General features: G+C 40.6%; 1 protein-coding gene across 1 annotated transcript in view; it reads right to left on the bottom strand.

Annotated features, from left to right (window-relative positions):
• Nucleotides 1–14,543, bottom strand: part of LOC136861518 (uncharacterized) — a 246,897-nt gene extending 232,354 nt beyond the window's left edge. Inside the window, exon 1 of the mRNA XM_068225737.1 lies at nucleotides 14,416–14,543. Within this exon, the coding sequence (XP_068081838.1) occupies nucleotides 14,416–14,543 (128 nt within the window). The remainder of the gene's footprint in view (nucleotides 1–14,415) is intronic.
• Between the last annotated feature and the right edge of the window lie 3,683 nt (nucleotides 14,544–18,226).

Below are 18,226 nucleotides of genomic sequence, written 5' to 3'. Positions count from 1 at the left end.
TGCTATACTCATATCAAAGTTGCCTATGCCTTAAATTTATTTATATTCGACAACCATTGCTGCAATTGAAATATGTTATGCCTGTCACTGCAAAACATAAATAAATCGTTCAGTACAAACACAAATAAAAACATTTTACCTATAGGCCTATTCCTTATACCAGAGTACGCAATACGGATAATACGAGTAGTTTCAAACTGAGAGTTTATAATTATTGTTGTTGTCGTCCGCGATGTCGTTTTGTTATGACACAACTGATAGTCTACACAAAATGGGTGGGGGGAAGGGGACATAAAAAGATCTGGACCTATAACCAGGTTTTGATATCCCGAGCTAATCTTATTACATTCTGGAGATCCTCTACCCGGGAACGTAATTTCTTTACATAATAGGTATTTAACGTTGTTTAAAGCTGGGAGATTTATTTCGTGGTGGGATATTTAATTTATTTAATTTCATATGTATGTCCACTCTAAAGGACACTACCGACAGCTTTAAGGCGTTTTACAAGTAAATAATAATTTAAGCGTAGATAGGTCGCGGTACCCCATCTCACGTTTGACCACGCCCGGTGATACTTAACTCTGAGTTGTACCCATGAATGTGACAATTCACCGGAATTAGCAGGAATGAAAATATAACATTTGAATAAAATATGGGTATATTAGTGTAGGTTATTTATTATCATTATGTGTGAAACGGAACGTTATTTAAAGGATTTCAATAATTGTAGTGCGAAAAGAAGCAAAGTATAGAGTCGGTCCCGTTGAACAGCTAAGAAGCCGTCAAGCGCGGGGAGAAGGGAAACGTGTGGTGGCGAACCAGTTGGAGTGGGGAGGGGAGGAGGTGCAGAGGCGTGTCTCCAGGTACGCAGTGTGCCAGCTTAGCATTGGCCAGCAGGTATTCATCGCTGATCGCGCGGAACTTGAAATGGCGCAACATTCAGGCCACGTAGTTGACGCCCTAATGAATGTTGGCACCCAAAATTGATGCCGACATCGTTTTTACGTGTAGCATAATGTGTTTTCCAAGTTTCATCGCGATCGGCGACTTATCCATTGCCGATGTTCCCTTGGTCAGGTGTACGGTGTGTTGCTTGTTAAAAATCAACCTATGTTTTCCGTTTGACTAGTACCAGGCTGTCATCATAGAATGTGGCGTGCTCGTCACCAGCTGTTTGCCTTTCCGTTCACTAACACAGATCCCAGCTAGTGGTGGGGACGGAGCGGTGCGGAGCGGAGCAGTTGTGACGTTATCACCCGGTTGTACCGAGTGAACTACCGAGTGAATGTACTGTGGCGGCACATGTAAACACATTATTGGTATGGAAACATAAATTCAATGCCCTTTTCTCACAACATAACTGTTTTGCTGAATACAGCAATGTTGTTTTCTGCTGGAGAAGCCGACGTGCTTATTTCATCCTTGTGATGCCTTTTGATATGATCCCACAGATTTGATACGCCACTATCCGTCGCGTAAATGCGGCCGCAAAATTTCCATTTAGCTGATTTTTATCATCTGTAATTTCTAAGAACTGTCATGCATCAGACGGTTTTCGTGCATTTGTGGTACACATTTCTGTAAAAATTTATTCAATTCCTTAAATATACTAAAACATGAATACCATCTAAAAATGGGATTAAATATCAAACTAATACCACAATTATTATCTAATATACTTTGCATTATCTACAAAACACAAAAAGCGGAGGAAAATATATACGCAAATTAAAAAGCACAGACTGAATACAGGTACAATACCTATACAAGAGGAGGCCACGACATTTAGTAGTCCATTAGGTGTCCGACTCGTTAAATGGTGTAGTGTTTAGTGTGATTAGCTGCCACCCCCTGAGGCCCGGGTTCGATTCCCGGTTCTGCCACGAAATTTGAAAAGTGGTACGAGGGCTGGATTCGGGTCCACTCAGCCTCGGGAGGTCAACTGAGTAGAGGTGGGTTCGACTCCCACCTCAGCCATCCTGGAAGTGGTTTTCCGTGGTTTCCCACTTCTCCTCCAGGCAAAGCCGAGATGGTACCTAACTTAAGGCCACGGCCCCTTTCTTCCCACTTCCTTGTATATCCCCTCCAAACTTCCCATCCCCCACAAGGCCCCTGTTCAGCATAGCAGGTGAAGCAGCCTGGACGAGGTACTGGTCATCCTCCCCAGTTGTATTCCCCTACTCAGTGTCTGAAGCTCCAGGATACTGCCATTGAGGCTGTAGAGACGGGATCCCTCACTGAGTCCGAGGGAAAAACCGACGCTAGAGTGTAAACAGATTACGATACGGTACGATACGATAATTATCAACATGTAAACGACCAAATGCATAAAGTTTTCTTGAAAATGTATGCCTGTCGTGATTTGCGAAATCCCTCATACCTGGCAGTGAAATCGGGTAAGGCACCCGGAACTGGACACTCTGACCTGCAATATATGTGAAAGAATATGACCGGTGTTGAAAAACAAAGAAGCGATGAGTGGCACTCGATCTAGCGATCCAGCGATTACGGAGCTTGAACGCTAATAACTCGACCGTCGCCATCTCGAGCTTGCGACCGCAACGCACCGGTACATATTCAACGCGAAGATTCTCTGATGATTTTTTCGAAAACGCGTAAGTAGTACGCCTTACTCTCTGCACATTATCTTGTCCTAATGGACTACTAAAAGTATACAAAGTTTGAAGATAATCCGTGATACGAACGTCGTCGTCTCCCCTTGTTAAACATGTGTCGTGCGCTGCACTGTGCTCTGTTCCTCCACGAGTATTGTACGCGCACTTTTTAGTGATAGATTTTTGTACTGGGTTGAGGAGTAAGGAGGGAGCACTGCCGGTTCCGGTTATACTGCCAACTGAATGGAAATGAAATCTGAATTGAATCGATAATATGATCGATCGATATGAATTTTCTAAACCTTTATTATCATACGTCAACAACTGTGTCACACACACAATATCTAATAATAAATAATCTTTCTCGATGCGAAACGTGTTCCTAGCATTAATTCTATGGCTTTGCCGTGTAAACAACAACAGTACGAGTACGTAAAGTGTACGCCAGATCTCGCACAGCGATCATAAGCGATTCTTAGTTTGTGTTTAAAAGGTTGCCAATAAGAAATTCGAAGATAACCGAGGTCGACCGATGCAGCACTAGGGTGTCAATCTATCACTAACAAGTACGCGTACAATACTTGCAGTTGTCAGCGGAGGAGATCGGTGGTGCACTCTACCGCTACAACCGGATTACTCATCGGTATTACTCGCTCCGCTCCCAGCTCTTATTCCAGCGAGTAACAGTATCTGCTGTTGGAATACAGAAATATATATTTTTTCCAAGCAATTTCGAATCTTTCTCCATGGTATACTCAGCCTGTCATACGAGGCTACTAAAATCGGTAACTCTCCATGGAGTTTCAGTTCGGGAGTATGGGCTGATGACTTTAACATTACTTTCATTGAATTGTCCCAAGATCGTCACTGTTATATTTTCTATCTCCCCCATCCCCTTGTAAATTCTATTCCTCTTCCCTCGACGATGCTATTAGGTTCTTAAGATTATCCCCCTGTGGGTGATGGTGGTAGAATAACACCCACAGTATCTCCTGCCTTTCGTAAGAGGCGACTAACAGGGGCCCCAGGGGGTCTGGACTTCGAAGCGTTGGTTGGCGACCACGGGGCCCTTAGCTGCGTCCTGGTATTTTATCCACTTACTTGTGCAAGGATCCTCACTTTCATCTATCCTATCCGACCTTCCTTGGTCAACTCTTGTTTTTTTCCGACCCCGCCGCTATTAGGTTTCCGAGGGCTAGGGAGTCTTTCGTTTTCATACTCTTCGTGGCCCTTGTCTTTCTTTGGCTGATACCTTCATTTTTCGAAGTGTCGGGTTGTTTCCATTTCTTCTCTTTGATTAGTGTTATATAGAGGATGGTTGCCTAGTTGTACTTCCTCTTAAAACAATAATCACCACCACCACCATCTTGAGGTCTTGGAAGTCCTTCATTTCCACGCCCTTTTTTACCAATACCTTAATTTTTTGCGTTTTTTTCCTAATTTAACTAATCAAGTTTCACAAATGGTCATGTTTAGGAATTTCCAGTTCGAGGAATCCAATTTCCCGAATCGAAAATCCAGAATGTAACTCTCCCTGATACGTTACTCTGCCGACTGCATAGACGTAGGAGGGCAGTTTCTGCACGATATCCCATACGTCTTCGGAATCAGTTCGCTGCTACGATTGCCAGGGAATGTTGAACCAATAACATCGGCGAGGGTTTTGATAACCGTCTTCAGTTATTGATGGGAGATTGTTTGATGAGGTGCGGCCTCCAGAGAGGCCTGGTGCAGGCCTTTAAAGATGACGTGACCTGTGTATCTGGCTGTGTGATGATGATGATGATGAGGTAAGGGCAGGGTGAAACACGGTATCGGCACATAGCCTACTCGTGCCGAATGACACCAATGGGTTTGCTCGAGGTTTAACTTCTCCATCCGATGGATGAATCACCGTCAACTGTGTCATACGCCCTCACTGCGGAGAGGTTTAAAATTAAACCCGGTTTTTTTGTATGCAATGTAGTGATTAGAAATTGCTGCCACCTCATTTCCTACACTTCTGGCCAACAATTCTATTTCTTCCACCAACGGGGCTCGAACCAGCTAACCACAGTGTCAGCCGATAAAGACTTCATATCTAACTGACCATGGCCTCGAGGCGGGCACTAATAGGTAAACATCGTGCTAATATTTATTATTTCTTGCATTGACTGCAGAAAGAATAAACAGACTGCTTGTTGTAATATTTACTAATAGACGGCGACATCACTCTGTAGCTGTGACTTCAATCCAGGACGTCTCTCCAGAATCATGAAAAGTCAAGCCTGAAAATTTTATTTCCCACGCCCTTCATCCCGTCACATCACATATCCAGTTGAATAATACAAGTATATAGTGGTAACTAAAAATATGCTTTATTCATTCGGGCCTAATGAGTTTCGTGGTCTTTGACTGATAGGGTCAAGTTTGTTGTCTTTAAATCTGGGAAAATAATTCCATTCATGAGACGAGTTTCGGAAAATTTACTATACGCGAAAATGGAATCGGAAAGATGACGGGGATTTAATCTTTTTCTTTCTTGATTAATTGTTATATTCAGTAATCATCCTAGGTTACCTCTTAAAACCGCTACAATTGTCAACCACAACTTCACGCTCGTTATGCTCTCAGAATGTTTGAATATCACGTTTTAAGCCTCCGGAAATCAGAGAACAGCAACAAACAACAATTCTTCACGGCAAAAAGTATGACGAATCATTCATAGATAGGAATCTGTAACGAAATAACTTCATATTATTCCAACAAAAGATAATTGGCTTGAAATAATACAAGATACCCTTTCATTGGAAGAATATTTTGTGTTTAGGAAAGGAAGATCTTATGTGGATAATGTACAATGCGATGTTCATTCCAGATGCTGGTTATTCCCAAATACAGTACAGACAATACGCGACACTCTGTGAGATATCGAGGGACAGCGATTAGAGCTCTGTCTAGCGGAGTGACCTGAGAGTTACTGATTATGTCATAAGAGCACGTGTATATGTTTGTAAAGTTTTGGGGGTCATTTATGCGTTTGCATTAAGTTGACATAAGTAAATAGTAGCGAGTGCCATTCCTTTATATCTCCTGCCAATATGAGTGGAAGGATATGTGCTGCGTTTGGCTGCAATAACTGTGAAGTGCAGAAGGATTAGCGGTCTTTCGTTTCCCTCGTGATAAGAAAATATAAGTAAATACTGTGTTTGCATATATATTCTTCCAGTTACAAAGATATTTTTATAGAAGGGCTACTTCCTAAACTTCTGACCTGCGCGACCCATATTTTAACTGGCTTAAAATATAATAAGCTTATTTTATTCTATTACTGCAGCAGTTAAACTTCAATACCGATGTGTTGTTGTAGGTGTGATCTGTGGGTTTTGATTTAATTCAGGAAAATGCATATGCATATGTGTGTGGCTGGTTGTGTTCCAAGTTACACCATTTGTAATGCTGTAATGCCGTAATGCACTGTCAAGCATTGAAGAAAATATGGGTGATTAAAGAAATGTGATGATGATAATGCAAATTTGCTTTACCCTAATGTAATGGCAAGTATTGCTTATAGGGAAATTTTGAATGTTTTTGCGGCTAAATTCATAGATTTTCTTTCTGTTAGTAGGTTTCAAGTTAAAAGGAAAATAGTCCAGCTCTTAAATGTAAATTCATTGCATCATATGTGTAAGGAATGTGCCGATATTTGTATTGACAAGTGTCCTAATGTGATGTACAATGCTTTTAAATGAGAAAATAAAACAACAAATCTAACCGTGAAAGTACAGGCAGGTATGCTAAAGCTAAAAAGGTAATGCATAAATGAAAGATCAAGCCCTTTCACAGTAGTCCATTTCACATCTTGATTATATGTCTAATTTCAGTCTTTAAATAATAACCTGTTAAATAATTCTTCATTCATGTATCCAGAATTGCTTTAGCAACTTTGAAGTTAATATTTCAGCAACACTTTCGTTCTAGGCGTAATTTATTTATCCATTTCCGTATATACATTTCCATTGATATTTGAATTTAGCGTGAATTTTCAGGTCACGCCACTAGGAGCGCCACTTGCGAATTGTCTCCCATTTTAACAAGGCTAAATCCGGAAATGTCGAGTATTGTCTCTACTGTATTTGTTATTCCCCTTACCGTCTTTGGATGAGTGGATGACTCAATAGGCGCCTGACCTATATAGCAGGCCAGTCTAGGATAAGCTTCCATACAGTGTGGAGCGTGCTTGCTTCTTATTCAGCAGTTATTGATCAGTTTAATGCATTTCATGACTTCTGAATTAAGTCGTAAGCAGCGTATTTTCGTGTGTTGCAGATTTTAAAATGAAATCCGCATCCAAATTTTGAATATTAACGTGGCGGAGAGTAAATTCGAAATAGCTGCATTTGTCTATAGGCTGAGGGAGAGCTTTTTCAACATTTACTGTAATGGAGAAAATGTTACTGATTTTCTATCTGTTTATCAATCGGATTATCCAATCATTGAAATTGATGGATTTTCTACGAGCGTACAGGAGCGGTGTGACGGGAATTGTGCTCTCATTTTCTGACTCACGGCATCAGGAAGGACGGAGACACTCTGTGCTTAGCCTGAGGCCTCGCGAAGGATCTAGAGGTAAGTAACAGCCAACCTATATAATCTTTACCTAAACAATCGATGTCATTAATGTTGAACATAATTTCTAATATTCTATATGTATTATTTCCAAAAAAAATTATGAAAGTTATTACCTACTGTCAGCCATTAATTATTGCCCTCAGGGGAGTTATTATTATTATTATTATTATTATTATTATTATTATTATTATTATTATTATTATTATTATTATTATTATCATCATCATCATCATCATCATCTGTTTACCCTCCAGGTTCGGTTTTTCCCTCGGACTTCGCGAGGGATCCCACCTCTACCGCCTCAAGGGCAGTGTCCTGGAGCTTCAGACTCTTGGTCGGAGGATACAACTGGGGAGTATGACCAGTACCTCGCCCAGGCGGCCTCACCTGCTATGCTGAACAGGGGCCTTGGTGGGGGATGGGAAGATTGGAAGGGATAGGCAAGGAAGAGGGAAGGAAGCGGCCGTGGCCTTAAGTTAGGTACCATCCCGGCATTCGCCTGGAGGAGAAGTGGGAAACCACGGAAAACCACTTCCAGGATGGCTGAGGTGGGAATCGAACCAACCTCTACTCAGTTGACCTCCCGAGGCTGAGTGGACCCCGTTCCAGCCCTCGTACCACTTTTCAAATTACGTGGCAGAGCCGGGAATCGAACCCGGGCCTCCGGGGGTGGCAGCTAATCACGTTAACCACTACACCACAGAGGCGGACTATTATTATTATTATTATTATTATTATTATTATTATTATTATTATTATTATTATTATTACCTACTGGCTGACAGAAGTGCTCATTTTTACTCTGTTAAACATCGCTTTCATGATTGCTTCATGCCGAACTTCTATTTACTCCTGAACTTCGCTTCCGTTTTTATGTTGTAATACAACTATCTGTAATAAAAACAACATTAAAACTATTTTTTTCCATTCAAATATTTGGATTATTAGAACCTATTTTTCGAGAAGGGCTGTGTTACAGTATCTAACGTTATTTCCAGTCGTGTTGACTTATTCACCCGTTCATAATCTAACATTTTTGATTTTTGTTAGATAAATACTGGTTATTTATGTTCACAGAGCGCAGCAATTTGTAACATTGGAAGCAAATTCGGTATTATGCTAACACATATCCGCTCTGATAGTGATACCGCACGCAGCGTCCTCCTGGAGGGTTATACAGTCCTGTCTCGCACTTCCAGCTGTTACAGTCCCACATTAGTAAAAATAAAACTAATACTGAAAAAAAATTCCCTCTCCAAACTTTTCAACAATTAATATTGATGGCTTATTGTTGTACAGGATCTCTTCCTGCCTATTATGTTTCAACTTTTCGCTATACCTGTACTGTGAACGTAAGTTCCCCGTGGTTGGCTGGTGTAACTCATGTGACTGAGTTCGCCCTTCACTGCTGCTTCTAGTTCAGTACCCTTCCAGTCTTGCGAAGACGCGGATTGAACCCCTAGTTTGTTCAATCCGTTATCCGTGGGAAAGATATATCTGCCGAGACGTTTAATTTGTTTTTGGCATAGTTTCTTACGGATATGAGGTAGGTGACCCTGAGCTTGAAAACTCTCGTTATCGGAACTGACATCTGACGAAGCCGGGCTGAGTGGTTTACACGGTTAAGGCGCTGGCCTTCTGACCCCAACTTCGCAGGTTCGATCGTGGCTCAATCCGGTGGTATTTGAAGGTGCTCGAATTCGGCAGGACCGGGCGAGTTGGCCGTGCGGTTAGGAGCGTGCAGCTGTGAGCTCGCATCCGGGAAATAGGGGTTTCGAACCCCATTGTCGGCAGCCCTGAAGATAGTTTTCCGTGTTTCCCATTTTCACACCAGGCAAATGCTGGGGCTGTACCTTAATTAAGGCCACGGCCGCCTCCATCCCATTCCTAGGCCTTTCCTGTCCCATCTTCGCCATAAGACCTATCTGTGTCGGTGCGACGTAAAGCAAATAGCAAAAGAATACGACATACTCGCGTCGGTAGATTTACTGGCACGTAAAAGAACTCCTGCGGGACTAAATACTGGCACCTCGGCGTCTCCAGAAACCGTAAAAGTAGTTAGTGGGACGTAAAAGCAAATCAAATAACATTTTTATTAGTCTATTACATCTGATGGATTTAACTGTACATAACTAATTAGTAAATGATTAATATCCTAGGCCTGGGGAATGGGTGTTTGTATCGTCCTTAACGTTGCTTTCCTCACATTCAACAATAACTAACTATGACTGCTCTAAAACAAACAGTTCCCCATAAGCGTGTTTATTCCTTGGGACAGCGGTACTGACATGGAACTCACTTAATTGTTCTTTTCAGCTGTATAAAACGTCAGCAGAATTCAAAGAATCATATTTAAGTGCATGTGTTAAGGCGTACGCCCATCCACCATTTTAATTACTACCCGTGACGTCATATTGATGGCGTAAATCCAATAACCTATACCACACTCATATCGGTTTAATTCTTCTCATGTTCTCCATTAAATTAGCAACTCTTCTAGACATTTTGCCCCATGTCAAGCTTCTGGACTTTTAACTGTCAGTAATACTAAATTACGAATAACGTAGAGCATATTATTTGAAATTCCATCAAACGACAGTGCTAACGGAATTGCTGGAAACACACTTTTATCTACTCAGCTGAAATATTGCAGTTGTCGCCTCGGTCGACTGGTTGGAGCGCTTGCGTTTATTTAATTTCCCACACGAACTGCAGGATTTAAATAAAAGAACGGGCGAGAGTAAGTCTTTCTAATCTGGCGTGTGTATCGCATTCATTCGGAGCCCATGCGCTTCTGCGTCTGCGCCGGCCTACTGACCTCGTCATAATGCGAACAAAGCCCCCTGGCTCATATATCATGGCCTGCTCTGTTGTGTCCGCCTGATAGCAAATGACATTGTCGTCAGTCTGATAAGTACACGAAGAATACTTACTGGGTAGAGCAGCTTTCTCGTGATGTGACTTGAATGGTTGGACTCATAAGACATTACTTTAAGTCGCGACAACATCAAACTTCGTTAATCTTTACCACTGTATAGGATCTTCTGGAAATTATCATTAAAACGTCTAGGGTTTTAAGAGTATATTGAGGGGCCAAAGACAATCATCATCATCATCATCATCATCATCATCATCATCATCATCAAGAGTAGACTGAGTAGATAGCGTTTTGAATAATCCAGAAACGTGCAGTTTCCGTGCTACATGTAGCCTACAACTTCAGATGAAGTGTTCAAATTTCCCGCTTCTGCTCGATGAAGGAGCGATTACATCTGTGATTGAGATGTGTGAGGTGTTACTGAGTGAGTGTACCAGAACATGATTCGTAGGTGCATTATTTGCATCAAAGATGGTGGTTGGTCGCAACATACAACAACTCCGCCCAGTGTGAGGATATCAACGAACAGTTACAACGGCTGTGGGCCAGCTTGCCTCAGGAGAGGATGCAACAGCTTTGTAACACCCTTTCCAACCGAATCGGTGCACGCATCCAGGTCAGATGGTGTGCAGCATCACACTGATAAGTGGGTGCGTACTACCAAGTTCTTTGTGAATTAGACTCGATTTTGTAATCACTGAAATAACATCACTTACCTTCTCAACACGTGAAGTTTCATTTCGTTTCCCCCTCCCCTTCTGGGTGCTTCAAGTTTTTTGTCAATCTGTGTAGTATATGCTGTATTCTGGAACGGACGCCTCTATCCTTTCTTGTGAAACGGTGAACAGCCTTATGCCCGGAGAATGAATTCGCAGCTGCTAATAACATACCCGTTTCTATTAGCTTTTATATCAATGCCACACTTAATCCGTTACCTTCTCATAACCTTCAATTCTATCTCCAATTCTTCCAGTGAAATTGCCCATGAACGCTATCATATCATTGTTGTTGATCCTGATGTGACAATACTTATTGCTTCATAAATGTGTCTACTTCGTCTTCGTCTGTACCCTGATATGGTAAATACTAAATTTCATGTCAATCGCTCCAGTAGATTTAGCTCTAGTAAGTCAAAACGTTTTGTCAGATATTCCCAAGTGACTTTTAAGGTAACAGTACATATACACTAAATCAACGTGGAAAACAGAAATAAATTATTATAGAAGTGTTCGAAGAACGTACAGTGTGCTCTCACTGCTATAATGACGACTTTCTTCTTGGAAAAGTTTTATAACTTCAAACTACTGCTAATATTCCATAAACAAGAAAGGGATACTGCCTTTGGCGCAGACCATTAGTACTTTGACGTTGACGTCATTAATATTATATTTGTTTGTATAAGATATTATTGCTTCTTAGATGGTATTTTATTTCGATAAGAACATCCGTTGGGTTGTCCACCGTTAGATTTTTTATTAATCATCGGGTCAGTAATAGTCCCAGTGACGCAAATACGATGGTATAACACCTCTTGAACTAGTGGGTGAACAAGGTGAAGAAATGTCCTATATTGTCGCCGATAATAATCAATTATTATTTATTCATTGTATGACTTTTAGGGCCTGTAGTGTCCGAGGACATGTTTGGTTAGACTGGTACAAGTCTTTCTATTTGATGCCCATGGGCGACCTACACATCTGGATGTGGGCTGATGAAAATGAGGTAGGGAAAGGGTGAAACTAGGTGTCAGAACATAGCCTACGTCTCCATCCGACAGACGAATCACCATCAACAGCGTCGTGTGATCTGATTCCACATGAATACTGCGGAGAAGCTTGGACTTGAACCCAGGCTTCTGCCACACAATCTAGTTATTAGAAATGAGTACCACCAACTTCCCCAGTAGTGGCGATTGGGAGGGGGGTTGAGATGGGACACTTTGTGGAGAAACAACATTTTTATTGCATTTTAGGCGCTTAAAACTAGGAATTATAAAAAAATGCGCAAACCCTGTTCTTCTTAGCTAATTCCTTCCTTTAATTTCTTTAATAATTAAGAAAAATAATTAGCGGGAATACGCACAAAATGTCGTTCGTCACGGACAACCGAATTGTACACCGCCACAGCAAGTAGTGGAGACGCGCGGAGCGACGAAGGGTTATAATGTGTCCAAGTTGAGCAACTCGTTGCGCGTTCGTCAGTCTGGCAGTCTCACTTAGTCAATTTGTCCCTTACTTTGTTACAGTGAAGTCAAGCACTAAATGACTTTTGAATTGTATAATCACGCCGTACTTCTAATTAATTGTAATCTATGCGTAATTATTGTTCCTTTGGTGAAAGTTTTATTTTAAAGTACTGTTATTACCAAATATAAGTTGGTAGATGGTCAACCTTTACGTCCCTATCGAAATTCACCCGGAGAGCATCAAAACTTACAATTGTATGGCTATTCTTTTTCAATTTTGATATGTGCCACCCTTCCCCGCAGCTACATTCCAAAAGACCCGGGTACATTTTGTTTATTATAAACGTTTGTCGCCCCCCCCCCACTTCTTATTCCCAATCGCCACTACTGAACTTTCCTACCCTACAGTCAACATTCTGATCGTGAAAAGACTGGACGTATTAACGGCAATGGCTACCAGGCGCAGCACTTACTACATCCATATCTTATCTTCGAAAAGCAGACAAACTGAATTTTTGTCTCATCCTCTTAGAAACTGATGATCCATGTCTGTGTTCGGTTAACAGTGTGGACGTGTACTTGAAGTCTGGGCAGCATATCTTGGCTGGAGACAGCGTAGCCCAGTAAGAGGCTTGACAACTGCGTGACTCTCTGTTAGAGTAGCAGTTCTAGTTAAAGATTTATGGAACATGTGCCGACAGACGCCTCCAGAAGTGTCATTTGTGATTCATACTGTACACGATGTTAACATCTTCCGACTGATGCCCTATTTTCAGCGTGGCCAACACGTAGGTAAACATTCTTACTAAACCAGTGCTTCAATCCTTTCAGAATGTCACTAGAACGTAATCTAATAACTAATAGAAAATCACTACATATATCCAATGATAATACATCGATGCAAGTAACGCAATTTAGTAATGTGATGAACTAATTACTTCTGCAAGTGCATTTCAGTAAAGAGAAAAATGATCACCTAATGCAAGAAAGGGTGATTACATTATGAATCAATTCATGATCTGTAAGCTCAAATAATAGTTAATTATTTATATTTAATCCTTTGATAATAAAAGGAATAGTTACATTCTTCAGAAATAAAATGAGCTAGAAATATAAGTAAATTTAAATCTGATAAAATATTTCGTTCTTTTAAGATAATATGTTTATCTATGTAACTGTTGCACTCGTCGTCGACAGGTTAGTTTACCTGCAGCATTAGTGCCATCTAGTGGACATGAGTGGCACCAGAAGAGGCACACAGTACCTCAACAAGAGTCAGTTAGTGGAACCCTTATCTTCTGATTTCCCCTGTCATATTTCCTATCGATCTACCTCTGTGAAATGTTGCTATCTTCTGTCTCAGTGGTATTAGTGCATCTGAGGTCTAACGTCTCTCATTTCTGCTCCTTTCCCTTCCACTTTAATACTTTCAAGTGATCATTTTTTAATACTTTCCTTCATTATCTTCCTGATCAACAGGGACTGATAATCATGCAGTTTTTATTTGTAAAACAATCATGACAACATTAACAATCACCGAGCTCGATAGCTGCAGTCGCTTAATTGCGGCCAGTATCCAGTATTCGGGAGATAGTGGGCTCGAACTCCACTGTCGGCAGCCCTGAAGATGGTTTTCCGGGGTTTCCCATTTTCACACCAGGCAAATGCCGGTGCTGTACCTAATTAAGCCCACAGCCGCTTCCTTCCCACTCCTAGCTCCTTCCTGTCCCATCGTCGCCATAACACCTGTCTGTGTCGGTGCGACGTAAAGCAAGTTGCAAAAATAACATCAACAATCACCATTTCAAGTTAACTCGTTACTTTGGCGACTGAATAAAATTGTCAGCGATGCTCGCCGCTGATAGATTTGGAAATGAAAACTCATGTTAGTGATTACCTCCGTTATCATAGCTCATTCGGTAAAGATGTACGAGAAAGAGATTAAACATCGTATTTTTTACAACGTTTCTTATGTATCGATTTTAAATAAAACTAATATTTTTGAATATATTTAAACGTTTGTGAAAACTTAATAATCACGATTATCTCTTTTATTATTCGTCAAATGAGAAAAACATACCGAAAGTGTACATTTATCTACATGACCCCAATACCGAACCCACTTTAGGCGTACAACTTCATCCATCGAGTTCATTCTTAACTTAGCTGTTATATCATAATTCTGAGCACCCTCCTGCTGTTGTTCCCTCCTCTTTGTACCAACAGTTGTTTTGTCTTCTTTCACATCCATTACTTGCAACTCATGAATAAAAGATCCTATGTCCACCCAGCTTTCACTCTCGTACAGCGAAGTCGGTATGAAAACAGAGATATGACTTGTTTTTTTACAGAAAAAATTACAGACTGCAACTGCAAATACATGGCATTAGCTTTTCTTGACCTTGTACCTAAAATAAAAAGATCATACATTATGTTTTGCACAACTTTCTTTAAGCACGAAGTTTCACTACAACTAATATTAGCGTATATATTTGAAAATTTTTGTTTTGTGCACTGCCCCCAATATTACTACGCCATCGTATACTTAGCTATATGAATAAAATTACATGTCCTGACTAATAATAATAATAATAATAATAATTTCGTGTGGCTATTTCTAGCCGAGTGCAGCCCTTGTAAGGCAGACTCACCGATGAGGGTGGGTGGCATCTGCCATGTGTAGGTAACTGCGTGTTATTGTGGTGGAGGATAGTGTTACGTGTGGTGTGTGAGAAGCAGGGATGTTGGAGACAGCACAAACACCCAGCCCCCGGGCCATTGGAATTAACCAATGAAGGTTAAATTCCCCGACCCGGCCGGGAATCGAACCCGGGACCCTCTGAACCGAAGGCCAGTACGCTGACCATTCAGCCAACGAGTCGGACACATGTCCTGACTGACTGACTGACTGACTGATTCATATTCTAAAACGGCTTTCACTGCCGCAGATCTTAAAATCACGAGAATAAAACCAGCTTTTGGATGGTTAGGCCGTGTGCATTTGCAGAATTTCACCAGACATGCCATTTGGGCTCATCAGTTGGATTGGTACGCCCCTAAAAGACTCTGCTTAGCAGTGGCAGATTAATTCATCATCGCTGAGCCAAAACTACTGGACATGAAGAAATTACATTTTGGGGATACGCTTATATTATAGTGTAGGTGCTTAAAAGGGGGGCTTTTGGATATTTCGTTGGTTAGGGAGTGGAAATACGGGTTAATTTTTAAAACTAGCATATCTATATCTAAAAAACTTAACAGTTTAAAGACGTGAAAATTAGTATTTGAAATTTCCTTTATACAGTTCTATGTTGCATGTCCGAGTGTTCACTCTTCCAGCAGACTGGTCATCTTAGCCCCGAAAGGCAATACCACAAACTGGTTTACAAACATGTTCTGGGGTAAATGAAACTGAAGTTTTCGGCGAGTTTTTATACTTGAGGGATTTTCAGATAATGCACAAGAGTATATGTATACATATATGTCTACCGAGGAACGGTTATTTTTATCAAATTACGAAATCAACGCGAGCGAAGCCGCGGGTAACAGCTAGTCAGCCCAGTGCACAACTAATCTGTTTATATACTTATATTCAGAGTTTCAAGAAATTATATCAAGGCGTTTTCCCGTACTGATCTAATAAATAAATAAATAAATAAATAAATAAATAAATAAATAAATAAATAAATAAATAAATAAATAAATAAATGAGGCAAGCAAGCAAGGAAAGAAAGAAAGAAAGAAAGAAAGAAAGAAAGAAAGACATAAACGGGCAGAAATTGAACTGAACCTGTTTACGAATTTATTATACGTAATTAAAAAATACCAAAGTATGAGCCAATAATTTGAAGTGTACAGTGATTTTAATTATACCTGGTCGAACTGTAATTACAACCAGGATAAAACGTTAAGAAGGAAAACAGAGTGCTTTTGTCTTGTCAACCCTTCTAGTGTCTTTTCACTCTTCTCTCTTCTCTCCACTTCTAAGGTGTTTACGAGCTCACGGGTAATCGTCTCTATTTAGCCTGAAGTAGTGTGTAATAACATCATTCTTCTCCTTGATCTTCCTCAGGTGGCTCCTAGCTCCACTTGCTCTGTTCTTAGAATCAGTGTTCTTTCGAAAGACATACGGCAATATACACAAAACACATAACAGAATAACTCAAAGCATTTAAGTAATATCAAAAGTGCTCAGTACTTATGGATTTAAGACTGGTCGTTTGGAAACGAATACAGTACTCTTATATTTGGCTATAGTTCGTCACAAATTACCAACCAAAGGACAGAAGAACCAGAGAAAGACCAAGGAGGTAATGGAGAAACCTGCTCCGAAATTGGTGCAGGCCCGGAGCCTAACCCCTCAAGTCAATAATAATAAGAAGAAGAAGTACTAGTAGAAGAATAAGAACAAGAAGCGTACTTCATAAGAAAGAAATAATATACTAAACTTGTTACTTAAACTTTTATTGTTTAATTTCAAAATAATAATTCTGAACAAAATTCTCACACAAGAATCTGCTATAAAGAAACTTTATTTAGACATATATTCTCGTATATAGCCTACTGGGAGTAACAAATTCAATACCCAAATTTCTAGGGATGATAGACAGGTGTATTTTGTTACATAACCATAGGTCGGAAATTGATTGAGGTACTTATTGACGGAGTTAAAAATTAAATTATTATTTTCAATTTAATTGTAATCCTTTACAAGAACTATTGGAACCTGTGGACCTTTGCTGCAGTGTCAGCTTTGCAAGGACGTAATCCTGGTTCGACAGTGGGAAGATGACTATTTAGATAGTAAATTTTTGGGTGGTGCTGTTTAAGGTGTCGGATAGCATTCTTGTCAATCACGTCAAAGAGTTATTAAAGAAAACACTTTTTTTCTCGTACCTTCGAACACCCCTAGAATTTAGAGTACTGAATTTTGTTGCATCTGGAACTTGGAATATTGCAATAACTATAACATCGAGTTGCCTACAATGTACGGGTCATTTAGGTGTAGAATTGTATTAAGGAAATGATGGGTTGTACTATAATCTGCAGCCCTGAAAATGAGCTTTTGTGGTTTCCCCATTTTTATATCTGTCAAATGCTGGTTTCTGAAGTTTATTGAACATGTTGATGAATAAAGGTTGCAGTAAGAAGACGTTATCTTCTCGCGCAATTTGGGAATATTTGTGGGTGGTTCACCTGTCCTGAAAACTGATTCTTTCAACACGGCCCATATGTAGGCGTCTGGGGCCGTGAGATCCGAGGAGCAGGAAGGGTACGGGAATGGAGTTCCATGAGAAATTACGCGATCTCCGAAGTGTCGTTGTAGAAGTGTAAGTGAACCCCACCTAACCCCGCGTGGTGTGGACTGTAGCTAAATCTTGCTGCATCCATCAAATGGAGCTTCAGTGATGTTCGTCGTAGACTATGCTTTGGGGACTGTAACACCTAGGCGGAGAAGACTTCTCTTGATTCTCAGTTGTGGTGACGGTTCTTGGAACTTGTCAACGACAAGTAACATTGTTCTATTGTTTGGTGCATCCTTATACAATCACTCCTCGAACTGTTCTTTAAAGTGAGGCAAAATCGGCCCATTCTACCACCCCAATTCGTATGGTCAGAAATAATGCACCACGATAAACATCGTCTCAGTTCGTGGTGAGTAGCTGGACAGGTAGGTTGTAACATAGCTCAACTCCGCTAGACATAATCATAGTTTATAGTATAATGCAGCGAATTATGGACAACTTTAGTGTCAGTTAGCTAATACTATACAATGGCTGACCTCCTAGATATGGGGTAGTCCATAAAGTTGGAATTAGTGACATGTTATATGAAAGACTCGCTACCTCAATTAGACTCCGCGAACCACACTCTTTCAAACGGAACATCACTACTTCAAACAGCACCTGCCAGTTATGATCACCAAGAGTTAGC

The sequence above is a fragment of the Anabrus simplex genome, chromosome 1 (genome assembly GCF_040414725.1).
Source record: "Anabrus simplex isolate iqAnaSimp1 chromosome 1, ASM4041472v1, whole genome shotgun sequence".
NCBI lineage: Eukaryota > Metazoa > Arthropoda > Insecta > Orthoptera > Tettigoniidae > Anabrus > Anabrus simplex.
Note: the sequence above shows the minus strand (reverse complement) of the source record. Positions and strands in the feature narration are given on the sequence as shown.